Raw genomic sequence first — 17,552 nt, forward strand, 5'->3', positions numbered from 1 at the left:
TTTGATCAAATTTTGTACTTGGTTTCAAGTTAGCTGGTCCGGACAAGTGTCTCCATCCATCCCTTTCCGATCGAAATTCCTCCAACTTTTTAGTATCAAACATCGGACGTGTTTCTTGTGTTTTTTTAACATCGAATATGGGTTCTCATGAATACAAAAATTTCCAGACACCAATATGCTCACTATAATTGATCACAAGTAGCCTTTCACAGAATATTCCCTTCAAAACAATCCTTTGCCAGATGAATTTGAAGCGTAACCGCTTTTCAAGCCGATTTACACCTAGCGTAATTTGTCAAATTCTACGACGTACAGTAAGTGCAATATTTATATTCGATTACATTCGATTGTCCGTCTCAAATGTATATATAAGTAATAAATAACAAGTTTAAAAACTTCAATGGGAATTGAAGTGGGTCGGTACGTGATCAAATCTTCTGAGAAGGCCTTCGGCCTTCACAGGATTTGATCACGTGACCGACCCACTTCAATTCCCATTGAAGTTTTTAAAACTTGTTATTTATTTCTTAAATATTTTAACGCAAAAGTCATGACAACACAAAATTATTATTCCCGATGAAGTGAAAAACGAAACTTAGATCTGTACTTCCTTTGTATAAATTTAGTAACAACTATCCAGGGGTGCGTTCAAAAGTGTATAGCGGCTACGTAGCCTCTACATAAAGCTGCGATTTTGAACTATATGCTAGCCTAGTTGCGACGTAGGGGGAGTTAGCATAAATGTTTGATGCTAAGTACCATATACAAGATGGCCTCCTTAGTTAACAGTTCGCAGAACACAGAATTTTAACAAAAAAGGGGTTGTTTTCTACATCTCATCGAATTAAATGTAAATTTACACATATATTTTTGCTTGAAATAAACTCTTTGTTACAAAAATGAGTTCTTACTGATATCTTTTTTATCCGAAATCTAACACTTAGCGGGTAGGCTAGCTGTACATTCTATAGATAGATATCTACCACCTAGCTTAGGTTAGCCGCTACGATATTGAACGCAGCCCTGGTCTTAAAAAAACTAATTCGGGGAAATTTTGGCCCCCACTTAACGACACAATTTTATGTGAGATATTTTTCGGAAACAAATTGAAATCATACAAGTTTGTAACCGTGACCTTTGACCTAAAATTCAGTAGAGGTCATTTTTAGCTGTAATAGGGGTCTGTTTAAGTTTAAAAGTCAACACTGTTCAGGCCCGTAGGAAGCAATTTCACTTTGAGGGGCCACAACCATACATTTTCAGTTGAGGGGGCATTATCGACTACCAAAATTCCTTGACAAGCAAAAAAAAAAAAAAAAGGTCACCAGACGTTATTATTGAGGGGGCACAAGCATGTAGTAGCTATGTTTTCTATAGTATTCTATATATCGGCAAAATTATTGGGGGGGGGGCACGGCCCCCCGTGCCCCCCCCCCCCCCGGTTCCTACGGCCATGCTGTTTTATTGTAAAGACGCAGAGAGAACTAAGGAATCCTCTGAAAACTATTTTATGAAATATTTGAGATATTAGATAGTAGGGAAGGAGAGTAAGGAGTAGAGAATGCACCCCCTTGTCCAACCTCGCACTAGACTGAACCCTTGGAAATGTTGTCTTAGGAGACTTGGATCTTAGTACATGCATATATATGGAAGGATCAGGTCTTTTGGGTTATTTTACTGCATGTAGAGTCTACGTCTTGGTTAATATAATAAAAAGCAATTTTTTCTTAGCACACTAATATCAACTGGGTTAATTTGGATTGTTCTTTCTAATGTGCATTCATATTTATTTTGTTCATTTACAAGTACAGTGTAACACGTACTTCCCCCTTTTGGTAAATTATACACATGCAATTTCGCCAGAGCGCCCTTAATTTATATGTGAATGTTAACTACATTAATCATTTGTCTTGCTTTTTACACCGTTTTACCGCGATTTAAAAAAAATCATTACAAAGGGGGGAAACAGTTATCATTCCTGAATTAAATCTAATTCAGCCAAACAGTTTAATCATCGTCATTCACGAGATTCAAGAAATACGTGAATTATGTTTTTAATTTTAAATGTATTCGGCTTTGGAATAATATCGGTATGTGTTTATATAATAGGCTTCTATATGGCAGGATTTGGAGTCCAAAGGCCGACTATACACGGATTCCTCTCTATTGAATACTATGCAGTAATGACATATAAATTTCTTCCTCAATAATAACACCTGGCTTATCATGTTCATCGATTTTTTATGTTGTAGTTTAAAGTATCATAGCACTTTGTCCATACCCTAAGGAAAAACCCCGAGGACTTTCTTATCCAAAGGATATCCAAAAAACATTAAAACATTAGAGATTTCTGGATATGAAAATTGCAGAGAAAAGGCGATGATTCCTGATTTACCGGTCACGTGGCTACTCAGTAGAGGAGATGGATTAAGGGGTGTTAAATCGCCGATATAATTATTGGACATATTTAAAAGCTGTGCATTCATTCATTAGATCTGCACCGTTTCGGGTAACCATTGATTGCAAGGGGAGTTTTAATCATATATTCACTTAAGAGCACATGTAAGTACTAATTTAATACCTACTTTTCTCTTTACAAGCAGGAAAGGAATTGTTATACTCAGAGCTGGTTTATATTAACAATATACAGGGTGTTCTGGGTCTTCAGCTGTTTGTTTTGTTTATACGAAAAGAAATAGGAGTCTTTCTCCTGTATAAAAATCTGGTATGGCACACGTGTGATCGACAATGCATAATTCAAGGATAAGAAATAAGAAATCTTTTTATAGCATGCTTATATAAGTGTTATAACACATCAGGACTTTTTTAAAAAAAATCTTCATATCAAAACGTGAAGTGGCTAATCAAAGCTACTGACGCTCGCACGATGCGGGCGGTATAACATTCACTTGAGGGAAATATTACTCAGGAAAAAACTAAAATATTTACGAAATGTGTGTAAAGACGACTGTGGGTGTTGGAATACTTGAATAAGGATGTCGAAGTTAATGTTTAGTGTGGCTGACTGATGAGCACTTTGTATAAAAATATAATATTCTAAGGGTTCTCGGAGCATGTGAAATGTTACAAAGACACATTGTGTTACAGACGGATTTTTTTTTTTGAGCTGTGTATATCTAAAAGCTCTCAAATTAGTCAAAAGATATTTTCATCCACTAACCCTTTTTCTTCGATATACTGCTCCAGTCATGTATTGAGAAAACATTATAAGGTACGTTAATTTCTTTAGTGGTTAAAAAATTGCACTGATAAAAATAGTGGTTGTTCAAGGTTGCTTCTTACACAGTGAACATATTTTCGACGGGGGAAAACGAGGAAAAATTAATAGATTTGTAAACAATATAGTTTTCAATGCTCCTTTCTTTTTGGTGTAATATCAAGAACTCATAACGCAATTCTACTCTCATCTTCTTGGACTTATCTCAACAACAATGAATTGACGTAGACTATCTAAACACAACTTAATGATAGGAGACCGTAATTAACCCTCTGTCTATTTGATCAGATTTATGACATACCACGAATCCTCTTCAGGGACACCCCCTTCACGGAGGAGGCATGGTCCACAATCTAGCTATAAATTGAGTTTAACGACTTATCTGATGAGCCATTCTTACAACTAGCTTAATTTGAACTGGCCATATTACGGAACAAGAATATACCATTCGTTGTGTCGTCTAATCAATAGTAATTATTCATTTGCTGCCTGCCTTTAGGTTCAGGGTCAATTTAAAGAGAAATAATTGTCGTCTGGAAATGACATTGTGTCTTTTTGCAGAGTTTTGTCTCCCCTTAGACTTGTCATCTACATACGGTAATTAGTGGTGCCTTTTATGCCTTTGAACCGATTACGAGATAACTCAAAATTTTCTCAAATAATATACTCATACAAGATTTCCCTTTTTTTCCTGAAGTTATCCGAGAAATGACTTACAGTAGGATTATTTATTTATAATAATACTCGTCGACAAGGAAAAGTTTCACACAAGAAAAATGTCTGAAATAGCAATGCAAATCGTGAGCAATATTCGTCCGTAGATCAAGGTTTTTTAAAATTTATTTTTCCTTTTGCCTTTCTTCTTGTTGACAGCATGAACTTAAATAAATCGGGGTCACAATAATATATCATTCTGGCCACTGTATACTTCAGTTCCTAAAGCACATGAATGACAAATGAAGTACAGCATATCTTGACTGACCCATCACATGTAATGTCTTTGAGATTAATCTTAGGGAGATGGATCCGAAAAATAATTTAAGTGTACAAATTTATTTTTTCTGTAGTTTTTGAGAGAGAGAGAGAGTCATACTGTATAACGTTGCCAGAATACATGACAAACCCTTACATCGAAGGGGGAAAAATTAAACTTCATGAAAGATCAATAAACGTATTTCGTGCAAAAGAACTATTCTTCTCATCCCAAAACCCATTTACAGTGGTAATGACTTCGTATTTATTTATTTTTCATAAAGAACGCAATTTAGTAATGAAGTATCTCACGAAAGATTAAAAATAGTAAAAGAAAAAACCCTGTCGTTTCCATATCTACTACGACCCTTTCCCTGGTACACAAGAGAATTATTTTGTTTAGCTGCAGGCATAGAGCCATGTAAATCAAACCTGGTCACGTCCGTTGACAAACGTATAGAATTTTATAGGAGGAGTCTTTCAGCAATGAACTGACAGAGGACGAACATAATAATTTTTTTCTTTCTTTTTTTTTTTTAGTGGAAACGGGGCCCTCTGACGTTTTCGGATGAAATCATGGCGATGGTAACACATAATGGACAAACGATCGGGATAACGGAGTACGTATCTCTTATTATTGAAGCAGCGAGGAAAATTATCGAGAAAGAACAACGAGAAAAAGGAATTTTAGATAAAAGTGGAATGTCTCTTGCCAGCGCGGACGCCCAGGAAGACAGGTTGGCCAGCAGCGAATCAGAATTCCCAAAAGAAATGGAGGAAGCTTCGACAAACTCTCTAGGTAAAATTCGATCAATTACATATTTTCAAAATAAATAAATGACTGAAAAATGTAAGATCTAAGCCCTTAATAATGAAAGTAATATAACATGTTTCTCTCGCTCTCAATTTCCATTAACTTCTGCAACAATTCATCTAATGTTTAAATAGAGTCGATGAGATAAAAATGTCACAACTTCCAGTCAAATAAACTAAACAGTTTGTTAGATATGATAAATAATAGTTATGTAAAACACGTAAATAGATTTTTGAAGAGTGTGTTAAAGCTTTCAATGCCGTTGATTACTCAGAGGGTGGGGAATGCGTTCAGAGTTAATAGACCCCGAACAGCAACATTGAAATCCATATGGAAAAGATAGCCATTCATGGTCAAAATGGGATCTGCAGTACCTAGTGTAATGTTTAGCAAAAAGGGATAACACAGTGGTGATAAATGTCAAACATTTAATGAGCTAACGATTTTTTCCCCTGCAGATGATATCATTGTTCAGAATAAATGAAATGTATACACCCGTCCTGTTTTGAATACATGTATTTGATTTCCATGAATGTAAACAGACAACATCGAAATTTTTTTTTTTGGGGGGGGGTGTTCTAGTTCTGTATATCTTTATTCATTTTTTTAATTTCAGACACAAATTCAGTGAAATTACGTTTACCCGATGGAACTCTGCAGTCGGTGGAAGATTACATCATCGGAATTATAAAAGACGCCAGTGATCAGATCGAAAAAGAACGTCAGAATGCGAGTATAAGAGCAGACGACACCCTTGATAAATCAGCTGTTGGTGCTAACTTGCAGACGCCTTCTAAGACTGAACCCATCAGTAATACATGTGAAAAAGACTCAACACGTAAGGGAAATTTACAAACAGTTTGAAATTTTTTGTCCATAAATATTAGATATTTCCCTAAGTGCTAGATAAGAATAATTCAATTACTTTGGGTGTTTCCCAACACTAATTATGACTTAACACACATACTGAATTTAACAAGATTCTACTGCAAAATTTAATCAGTTTTTATTAGATGAAAAATTATGTATACTTTATCATTTTTACTGCAGCAAAGGCAGCTAAACCCAAAGTATCAAGTCCAAAGCAAGGACCTGTTTCAAAAGTTCTCAATAGGATCTTCAAGGTAGTTCAAACTTGAGAAGGCTGTGAATATGATTACAACAATAAGTGAGATTTTGATATACATAAAATTTTTTTGAATATGTACTTCCTTCCTCATGGGAGGCAATAGAACATTGAATCCTTGAGCCATAAAAAAAATTTACAAGAATTTTTTCTTCTTGGTAACCGGTAGCAGTGTACATGAAAACGAAATATCTGCATTCTATTAACATTTAGTGTTTATGATAAACTGTTTTGTCTAATCTTCACCTTGGCATTTGGATATTGATTTTAATCATAAAAAGTTTATCCAAAACACTTATTGTGAAGTGGACATTGATAAACATTTATTAAAGGAATCCTTAGTTTTCATAAACACACTCTATCTTATCTTCTTTTCAGAGAGGTAAAACAAAGGAAAAAGAGAAGCCAAATGAAGGAATTATCAACGGATTTGACGATTCTCTCACATCAGAGAGAGGTACCTAATTAATCTCTCCTTGACAGGGAAAAATCAATACCCAGAATGGATTTATTTCACTGTCATCATCTTGCACTCTCAACCCCATCATTACTTCCCCATTTGTTTTTCTATGTGACAAAAAGGGAATTACTAAGTGCCAAACCATCACAGTTGTCTTCAGCATTTTAAATCCTGGTCTTGAATCTGAAGCCTTAGTTTGTTTATTACTTTGCCTTTTTTTATGAACAAGGAACTTAGGCACACTAAATTTGTGTCTTCTATCTGAATGAAGCTACTTGGTTATTACATGCACTTCATTTATTTTCCACTGAGAAGGATTTCTCCCTTAAGATATATATTTTAAGGTTAAAAAAAAACAAAACAAAACAAAAACAAAAAAAACAAAACAAAACACTTCAACCCTACTCATTGTTTTTAAAACCACAATGCTAATGAGAAGCTCTCCATTTGATCTATATAATCAATACATCAATTTTCAAAATCAAATTACTAGAAAAAATTTGTACTGACTATTTTTCATTTCTTTTTATTTTGGACAATTTTTTTTCTTTTTCTTTGGTTCATGATAAAAAAAATATTCCACCACCAACATTCAGTATTTCTGTCGCAGTATATCACTCGATTTCTATTGATTTTAACTCAGTATCAACCTGTGAATGAGAACTTATTTCAAACAAGTCCTATTCACTTACAAAAAAAAAAAAGATACATGTACATGTAATTCAAAAATAACAAAAAAACCCTCCTAAATAAATAGAATTAAAAAAGGATCACACTTGATACCCCCAACCCGTCTACAACCCAGAAATCTACTAAAATTTGACCTACAAATACAGGAACCAAATTACCTCTGGTGATTGATTTTTGTTGTTAATGGTAGTTCTAGCAATCAGGCAATTACACCAGTATTTTTCTCCACAATGATGTGAATGATTTGAGAGCCATTTGATTTTTTATATTGAATTTCTCATATCAGTACTGTAAGTGACTGTGGTTCTGCATTGATCAGGAATATTCTGTGGCTTTTGATAAAGGAAGATCAAGTATAAAACGTGAAAAAAATCAATCATAAAAAGGATATAAATTTATTTATAATTTGAAGGGAAGGGGGAAAAAACTTTCTTTAAAGTGATTAAAGAATCGTTTCTGTGATATATAGTTTACATCAATATTTGTAATTAAAATACCAAAAGTATTTATTATTTGCAGAAAATTACTAATGTTACAGAATAAATACTGCTATTATACAATCCACTAGAATAAAAAAAATATTGTTACTTAAAACTTAATCTGTACTGTGAAGTACTTCTGCATCATCATATTTTTTATTTTTCTATGTCCTTAAAACAATTGAGATGCTGAAAAAAAAAGTACTGCATGATTTATCTTCTGTATTTATTATGATTCTCTTTTTTTCAGCCAAAGAAGAAGAAAATACCCCCTCAAAACCTGAAGAAAAGTCCCCCTTCAAACCTGAACCAAGTTCTCCAAACAGTGTTCACAATGAAGAAATCACTGTTCACACAGAGAACCACGAATCTCCCAGCAAAGACAATAAACAAGAAATTCCCAAAGGAAAAGTCAAAGTCCAAAAGAAAAACTCCCTCAGGAAAATGTTGTCCTGTTTCTCTTCCAAGGCAGCTCAAGCAGACTGATCTACGTACGTACGGAGTACGATATCCGGACAAATCCTAAGCTTATATTTTGGATTGGCATGTTTCTATTCTGATTACATTTGGCTTGATCACAAACATGCATTACATGGATATTTATTACATTTGAATCCAATATTTGCATTAATAACTACATGGAGAATTCATGCAGTTCTAAACCAGTATCCTCATCCTCCAAAAAGAAGATAAGATTTTGTAAAGTGGAAATGTTTTTGTGCCATAATGAAAGGGTGTGAAAGTTTAGAAACACTTCATAATGAAGAATGTAAAAGAAATTGCTTTTCAATTCATGGATTCAAGAAAAGAGAACAAATTTTTTACTCAGTAGTATACAAGCTTAGATGGGATTCTTTAAGAAATAATATTTCAAATTGAAAGGATAAGAGAAATTGAAAGGAAATAGATTGGTTTTCAAGTAATATAAAAACTAGTTGGAACTGATGTCAGTGACAGTATCATTATAGCATTACTGCAGTGACAGCACAGTTGTGGTTGTTGTGAAAGTAAAAAACTGACGAATGACACCTGTCACTTGTGTTTTGCAAATTGTATAAAAATAATTTTGATGGCGAACTGACAATTGATAATAATAATGCAGCAGTATTGTATGTACCTACTGGTATATTAATGTTTGAATAACTAGAAAGACATATACATGTTTCTCATTTTTTTATGATCACAGACAATTAAATCTCTTTTACTAGTACATGTAATACCTTTTATCTAATTTTACTACAGTATTATACAAAGAGTTCTTAATATGGTGAGGAAATAAAGAACTACTACTTGTTACACCCCCCCCCCCCTCCTTTAAATATAGCTAAAATCAAGGATTGGCAATAAATAAAATGACTCATTTTGTATTCATCCTTGAAAATTTTTTTTTTTTTTTTTTTTTTTTTTTTGTTTTGGTTGAGTTTTTGATGTTCAAATTATACACCACTCTGTAAAATGCTCTAAAAAATGTAACTGTATACATGTACAAAACATTTACTTATAATTCATTTTCATAGTAAATTTTTACTTCATTGATAACTAATTTCATTATGATTTATTCTTCAAAAACAAACAATATCTATTTATAGAGTTCTCCTCATGCCAAATCATGATTCAAGTGTTGTAAAAATAAAATGGTGTAGCATGATTAAGTATTTTTCTTGTATTTTTTTTTAATACCAATGTAAAAATGGAAACACTATAACAAGATAGTTGATATAGGTCAGTTGTTTCTGTGTGTGATAATGTGTTAATCATTATCACAATTTACAGCTACAATTGCATCCGAGTCATTTACTGAGTCTATCTCATGTACTTTATTTCAAGAAGGTATTTCATATGCCAGTACTATACTTTCATTGTCAAGGTGCTTAATTTTGTCAAAGTTATGTACATAGATATTTTATTCATTAGTAGTTGTTTCAATGGTTGGACATAATTAGCATTAAAAAACTGTATTCTACCGTCTAAGGAAACAATTGAAATATTGTACATTCAAATCCTGTGAATAATCATAAGATGAATTTTTTTTCAAAATTGACTAAGAAAAATAAAAATGCATATCAAAGAGTTTATCTTTTTTAATTAGGAGAAAGATGGGGCTATAATTTTGCATAAAATTGGTTTTCTCTTACTTTTATGTTAAAATGTCTTTTGCTATGTGCAATGAATATTTTAAACAACATGCCGTATATTCTTTTCCATACAGTTGAACTTCATTATCTCGAATGCCAATATCTTGAATACAAGGGATATGTCCAAGTGAGTTGGCAGTCCCAATAACTCATTCTTTATGTTTTTCTTGAATCATTGGATATCTCGAAATTTAATTTTGGTCCCATTGAGTTCGAGATAACAAGGTTTGACTGTATTATATTTGCAATAACAAGTTTCTATATACCTCTCTAATTTGCTGTCTCGATACAATTTATGTCTTATCCTTTTTTTAAAGATGCATTAAATCTACCACCTGGTACAATTGTGTTTATAATACATGTCTTTGTCTTATCTAAGGTTCACTGTCCCTTTGTTCACCCATATAAAATTTTCCTTTACTGCTAACGATTATTTTTCAAGAGAAATCTAATTTATAATTTAAATACTCACATTTTCAGCATACAATGGGGGCAAAATTAGACAGAAATGTCCTTTTAACATGTCAATTTTATATAGGAATAATAGTGATTTAACTCACTGAGAACTATCTCTCTTAACAGAGGGTCAGTGAACCTTAAATTCAAATTTTGTTTACGTTTGAATTCAAAAATTGCAATAAAAGACAAAGTTTTACACATTTGTTTCTTCATTTTATCATATGACCTGGCTAAATTAAATAATTATTTGGCATAGCATTACCTTTTTTTTCATACTGAACATACACATACTGGTATATCAACAGAATTACAATAAAACTTATTTAGTACACTAAAACTGTATCTTCCCTTCAAATTGCCTAAATTCAAAAGTTGGGATAATATTTTTTTTTAAAGAACAAGTGATAAGGCTTGACTGTATCTTAGGCCTTTGTTTAACAAAGAATTATGGCCCAGACATTTCTTTTTTAAACTGAGAAACATTTTTATTCTGAAGCCAAAGGCACTGGTAATGGTCAGATCTGGTCGAGAAACCTATCATTTTATAATGAAACACCCATGCTTATTACCATCAACTTAGGTTAGACTAGAGGCACTGTGAGCAATGAGCTCACAAAATGACCCCCCCCCCCTGCCATATGAGTATAATGATAAAGTCCATATTTTGCTATGGGAGAGACCAAATATGTGTCTGATCAAAATGTAAAAGAGGAGATGCACAATGGCACTATGTAATAATTTAAAAGATTTTAGGAAAGTCTCATTAAATTTTATTCAGTGATATAGGAGGAGTTGTGGATAAGAGATGGGTACCCCACATATTATATGAATGACAGTGTCTGTGTTTTGCTGTGGGAAACCCCAAACATGTGTGTCTAATCAACACATAAAATAGGAAGGATAGATATAGATGGACAGACAGACACCCCCATTACTACATACCCTCACTTCTCAAGCAGGGGGTACAAAGATTTGAAAAAAAAAAAAAAAGGAAAAGGACAGGCATTTCAAATCTAACAAAGATATGTTCAATAAAAATGCTAAACCTCTTCAATTTCCTTGCCAAAAGCCTTTTTAATTTGAGTCTGAGATTAATGGTCAGGGTTAAACAGGAATCTCATATGTAACTACACCCTAAGATCTAATATGCATAACTTATGGAGCATCACACCTTTAGATCACTGGCAAACATATTCCAGTGTTTGAAATTATTCCCAATCAAGGGGTGTAAAAATTGAAGCTGTGGCCTGGTGCAACTTTGTGACAGACAGACAGCAAAGGGAGACGAAAACAAGATGTCTTAACTATCATTCTGTTTAGAGAAGAGAAAAAAACTTGGTTAGAACAATACTCTTTGAAGGGAAGACAAAATGATACATGATGTAAGTAGACATGCATGAGTTATCTCTCCTTGAATTTTAATCCATTGAAAAGCTGGTTTGTGGATATGTATGGTAAGAGAAAAAGAACATATTTTTTTCCCACAAGTATAAAAACTCCTTTAGAACATCTGATCTATTAATGTACATTATCAAAATCTTTACAATTATTTGTATATATAACAAGATTGATTCTGTTGATTACTGTTGATTCAGGCCTGGTTTAGTAGACTTCTATACATGCGTATCGAGTGAGCCTTCCTCCTCGGATTTCCTTGGTTCGACCACAGTGACGTAGTATCGTTAACACTGACCGCCCAACACTGTCCAGTTTGAAATTAGTAAATTCCTTGATATCAGTATCCACTATGAAGTGCTCTCCTGTGAAAAAAGTATTTCAGTAAATTATTGTTAATTATAATAAGTCATCAAACATATCAATCTGATGCCTTGATCAACTTCCACTTTTGATTATAATCAAACTGTCACTTGTGATTTCTTTGTAACCTGAATTTTTCTTAGATATATAACATAAGTTTCTTAAAATTATTCCAAATTCAATTTCCTTTCAGGGGCAAAATTAGAGGGAATTAGTTAAGACAGCCTTCATAGATGTAAATATACAGTCAGTTCTGCCTAAGAAAAATGAGAGGAACTGAGGGTTTCTGAAGATGGACAGCCTTATGTATTTTTGAAAGTTACAAAAAAGCACTAAATTGATTCATCTTTAAAGTATTTCAAAGGTACAAGCAGATAATAGGGAGAGTCAAAATAAATTTATAGACAAAGTGCACCAATCTATAGACAAAGTGCACCAATCTATAGACAAAGAGCACTAATTTATAGACAAAGTGCACAAATTTTCATTGTTTTATTGAGCTACTGCCGACTTGATTGGAATATAAACAAGGTACTGAGGGTTGTGGAGTCAACTCAATATTAAAAACTGAGCAAATGACATAGTGATCAATGATGTTTACTGAAGAAATCAGGATTAATATTAATGAGTTTTGAACGTGTTTAAAGAAGGAATTTTTGAGAGTGGGTGGGTCAGTGGGAGACTGGGAATTTAAATTCTAACAAAACTAGATAAAGCAACGAATGCCCCCGCAGGCAGCCAAAATTTCATATGCAATATTTAGTTTTAAATTTGTTTGCACATAAGATTTTAATTTCTAAGTTCAAGGTGCATAACTAAGTTAAAAACTATGCAATATTAACCTTATTAGGCCAAAAAAATTAATCAATAGTTTCTCAGGCACCGCCGCATCAGGTCAAACACTGCCGCATTGATCAATTTTATTGATATGTTGAAAAGGGAAATAACTCAATTGTTGCCAAGATAATGAATGGAAAGTCAATGATGACGGAATGATGGAACAGGGTAACACTTATGACGGGGGGCATAAAAACGACCTTATGTAAAATTGCCCTTAAAAATGGAAAGTCAATGATGACAGGATGACCGAATGAAGGAACAGGGTATCACTATATGCCCCCAGCTATTTTATGGCTGGGGCATTAAAACATGACCTTATGTAAAATTGCCCTTAAAAATGAGAATTTTATTCCAGAAACTGTATTTATCTAAAACGCTGTGGTGCTTAACCAATAAAATGAATATATAACTTATAATTAGTTTTTTTCAAACCTATGTCACAAATAATTGAGTTTAGATGAGATGATGATGAAGATGATTTATTTATCTGGACAATTTGGCCAGGAACCAAAGTGTCCAGACTAATGAAGCTCCACTAGTATATATTTTGGTATCAAAGGAAAAAATTGACTGTGGACCCTGAAGGTCGAACACTACAGATTCTCCAAGTGTTCCTTAGCTTACATACATAAACGACAACTTTAAAATTTACAGGGATCAATGTCACAAGCGTCCATCCCCGAGTCGTTACTTACCTTTGGTGTCCTTGGACTCCTGCTCTTTGTATCTCTCATATCGCTTCCTGTTCACATCATTAAGTGTGGTTCTCTTCATTCCTAGGATTTTGTACTTCTCACTCAATGCCTTATTCAGTTCATCAATGACAGTGTTTACCTGATTGTAATTCAGTCTTCCTTTCATGTATCTAAAACAGAGAAATTAACAAGACCTTAAAGTTCCTGTTCTACTCTGAAAAACTTGGGTGAATGTAGTTTATAAATGATGACTATTGTAAGGTTTTAAGCACCATGAAAAGATTGTATATCCCTTTTAAACATGTTCCTCTTACTTTGGAACCTCCTCAAATTCCTCCACAGTTATGTAAACCAGGGCAGGGATGTAAACTGCCTTTGCGTGCTTCCTTCCTCTTGAGCGACTCCTTTTATTTGGGATGTTTTCCTTGTCATTGGAGGAAGAAGATGCTACACTTGTTTCGCTTTCACAGGATCTATTGTAAAAGCCGATAAAAAATATCTTTTGAATACTCTACCAAACCTAGAACACTGACAAATTCATACAGGGCCTTACAGTATGCTAACACAAATAATCTTAAACTTCCTTTAGACATAGTCCCTTTGGAGTGGCCTCAGATGATTTTTTTTTGGGGGGGGGGGGGGGGGAGGGAGGGGTTCATTGTGTAGTGAATATGAAGTCTGCATGTTGAAATAAATACTCAATTTTTTGTACCACATTAAAGTTTGCTCATGAGAAAATGAACTATTTGGACCCTGACCTTTGAATGAATAACCTCAAATCTACAGGTTTTAACAATTGTTCACCTAGTAAAGAAAAATGTTCTTTTCAGTTTAAGAAATTGTACCATAGTTACTGTAGAGCATTTCTTAATTCAAAAATGGCTGTATCAATAGTCTTGGCCCTTTGGTCTTGACCTATATTCAACTCAAGAGATGTCTTCTTCAACATATCTTTATCTATGTAGTAACCAAAAAAATTTACAAGGTCTATTCAAACAATCTTGTCATTTAATCTAGAAGTCTTCCTCAAAATATCTTCCACCTTGAATGTAATAAAAAAAGGTCTGTAGATTTAAATGTACCCAAGTTTCCACATGACTCATATCACATAAAAGTGATGGTCAGACAGACAACTCGATAGACAGACATACAGACTTGGTGATTACTATACAATATCAACAGCTCAATGCTGGGCTCCCCTAATATTGATGAAAAACATGTTTTCTTTTTGAACAGAAAGTTTCAAAAACTTAAAATGGTCTAATATACATTGGAATATAAATAAGCAAAAAGACAAGGAATCCTTGCGCAACAAAATTTAAGCATTAATTTCTTTCCTATGTAACTTAAGTTTAAGTTAATTTTCTGTTTTGAAGGATCTTACTGTAGTGGGGTTGGATCTGTTTTCACTGGTTTTGGAAGATGTGGAGGAATATTGTCCATCAAATGCTGCAGACTGCTGATATCAAGTGAATGTGTCAAAGCCTGTAATTAATAAAACATATATTATCAAAGATTATGAGGCTGACCTCCACAAATGTTATCTATAAGTAAAGCTGTCTCATATCAATTACTGTAAACATCTTTAATGCCACATTTAAAATTTCACTGTTTTCTATGTTGGTACATTTCACAGTGGTTTTAATTTCACTGTCACTGAATTTCTCATTCCTAAATATTTGCAATTGTAAAAATACTCTTTCAAAACAAAGTAGGTTAAGGTAATTTATTTAAAACAAAAGTTTCCAGTAAATAACTTTAAACTGGCGTTGTTATTAACAATGGATTTCCATTAAGATTTTCAAAAATTATCTATTTTACTTTTACAGAATAGGAAAACAGGATTTTTAGAGCATCAAGCGTGTATTTGAGATATAAATCCTATATTGATATGTCGACAATATTCATGATATATTGATGAAAATTCTTTGATTGCAAACATAGTGAAACTAAAACCTCCACAACGTACTCCACTTTTACAGTAAATGTTCTGGTAATGTGCATCCCTAGATGCAATATCTATGCAAGTTTGGTCCAGGTGCGGCTAACAGTTATTTTGGAATGGGCTGTGCCAAAAACTTGAAACTGAGATGCAGTCGACAACAGTATAGCATAAGCTCATTCTGACTTCATCAGGTTGAGCTAAAAATAAACTAGATTTAGGATACAGCATATTTAACAAATAAATTATTTGTTTTCAACATTTTCAAATACCCCTTTTACATATGTACGCTATACAACCCTGTGAAACACAATGGAAGAAACGCATTGAAGAAAGCATGGACAGAAGAAAATTGTTTCAATTGTTTGCACCTCAACCTGTACAAATTCTTATGAAAATAAAATGTAAATGTTATACAACCAAAGAATCAGAAAATTATTGGGGTCTTTACCTAGGCCTCTTGTTGGGTTCAGTGGACCTTGGGTAAGTGTGCAGATTAGGTTTTGGGTGGCAGTTCTGAATCTATTCAACTTTATTGTGGGTGTACAATGTATACCAATTTTAAAGAGAACATGCTTGATTCAAATCTGGTCAAATTTGAAGAGTTCGTAACAGTATAAAATTTGACATGAAATTGCTAAGAAAAAAAAAGAAATTTGCTGGGGACACCCTAAATCTTCACTATATCCATGAATTTGCCACATCTGTGTTCATACTAAACAAGCGTTACTGTCTTACCTTTTTTATCCAGTAAAATATTCACCGATTTATGAGGACCTGACCATGATATTAACTGGTTCATTATATATACACAGTTTTAACATGAAGCATGAATGATATCAAACCTTCATTTCATCCACTTTTTGCTGTCTTTGTTTCAAAACAGATTTAATATCTACAAGAATTGACGAGAGTGTATCAATATCTTCAGAGAGGTGTTCAATAAGTTCCTGGCAGGTACTCTCCTCCTCCTCCCCCTCCTCAGCTCTCTTGTTCTCCTTCAGGTCAATCATAAAATGAATGCCTTCTAACTTCTCACAAAAATGATTCATCAGCATTGGCAAACTACCCAATTCCATAATGTTTACCTACATTGAATATTAATTAAATAAACATCAACATAATACACAAATCGAGGGCAACAATGATAAATGCATACATATTACATAAACATTGAAGTATCCTACACTGCAGTTGTGTTGTTACTGATGAAACTACCTCCTTATAAATTCACCAAAGAGTGTTTCAAGCTCAAACCTATTTTCTATCAAGTTCAAATATACAAGTGGTTTATCATTTCTATGCATAGTCACCACGGAATTATACTTGTCATACTTACAAATTAGGAATGTAAAATTCGTAGTTTTTCAATTGTTTTTATGTGCACTTGTAACCATTCAGAGACCTTTAAATTAGAAATTTCCAGTCAGCAATACCAATTTCATTTAACTTAAAAAAGTGAATAGAAAGAAATGACCCCACTATCAACATTTTTACCCAAGTGACTTTCTAATTATTTCATAGTAAATATATTTGCCAACAGTATTTTCAGAGATATGTCTGTGATTTCATTGGTACCTTTGTACGTCTTCTTTTGACATGTCATTATGTACATATTAATACAACTTTTTTTTCTGATCACAGTTTAATTATTGACTGATTCCCCAGTGTGCTGCTAAGGATTTAATAGTCATAAGAATGTTAACTGTAAATTTTACATGAAGAACTTGAAAGAGCGAGGGAAAGTTGCCTATTCTGACCTAAAATTAAGATTTGCTATTCAAGTATAGAATTAACTCCTCATAACATTTATCAAATCTTAATTTTAATCCTAATTTTGAAATTACAATTTCTTTTTCAGGAATTAAGTGTGTGGTTACAAATTAATTGCTTTACCAGTATATAGCCACAAACTTTTAGAACTCTGAGTGCAAAGTGTATTGA

The 17,552-nt window shown here is 33.2% G+C and overlaps 3 protein-coding genes across 3 annotated transcripts in view; 1 reads left to right on the forward strand and 2 right to left on the reverse strand.

Annotated features, from left to right (window-relative positions):
- Nucleotides 1–17,552, reverse strand: part of LOC133182373 (B9 domain-containing protein 2-like) — a 613,772-nt gene that overhangs the window by 98,219 nt on the left and 498,001 nt on the right. The gene's annotated exons all lie outside the window — the stretch shown is intronic.
- LOC133183696 (uncharacterized) lies at nt 3,135–9,230 on the forward strand. Its single transcript, XM_061318620.1, has 6 exons — nt 3,135–3,232; nt 4,751–5,009; nt 5,641–5,862; nt 6,075–6,148; nt 6,529–6,607; nt 8,030–9,230. The coding sequence occupies exons 2-6, from the start codon at nt 4,787–4,789 to the stop codon at nt 8,263–8,265; spliced, it is 834 nt and encodes a 277-aa protein (XP_061174604.1). The 5' UTR covers nt 3,135–3,232; nt 4,751–4,786; the 3' UTR covers nt 8,266–9,230.
- On the reverse strand, nt 9,843–16,695 carry LOC133183697 (spindle and kinetochore-associated protein 1-like). The gene is made up of 5 exons (XM_061318621.1): nt 16,454–16,695; nt 15,051–15,151; nt 13,981–14,139; nt 13,667–13,836; nt 9,843–12,133 (listed from the first exon to the last, which is right to left on the reverse strand). Exons 1-5 carry the CDS (start codon nt 16,685–16,687, stop codon nt 11,976–11,978), a joined length of 822 nt encoding a protein of 273 aa, XP_061174605.1. The 5' UTR covers nt 16,688–16,695; the 3' UTR covers nt 9,843–11,975.

Source organism: Saccostrea echinata, unplaced genomic scaffold, assembly GCF_033153115.1.
Source record: "Saccostrea echinata isolate AGI-Se365-2 ecotype Australia unplaced genomic scaffold, CSIRO_AGI_Sech_v1 ptg000009l, whole genome shotgun sequence".
NCBI lineage: Eukaryota > Metazoa > Mollusca > Bivalvia > Ostreida > Ostreidae > Saccostrea > Saccostrea echinata.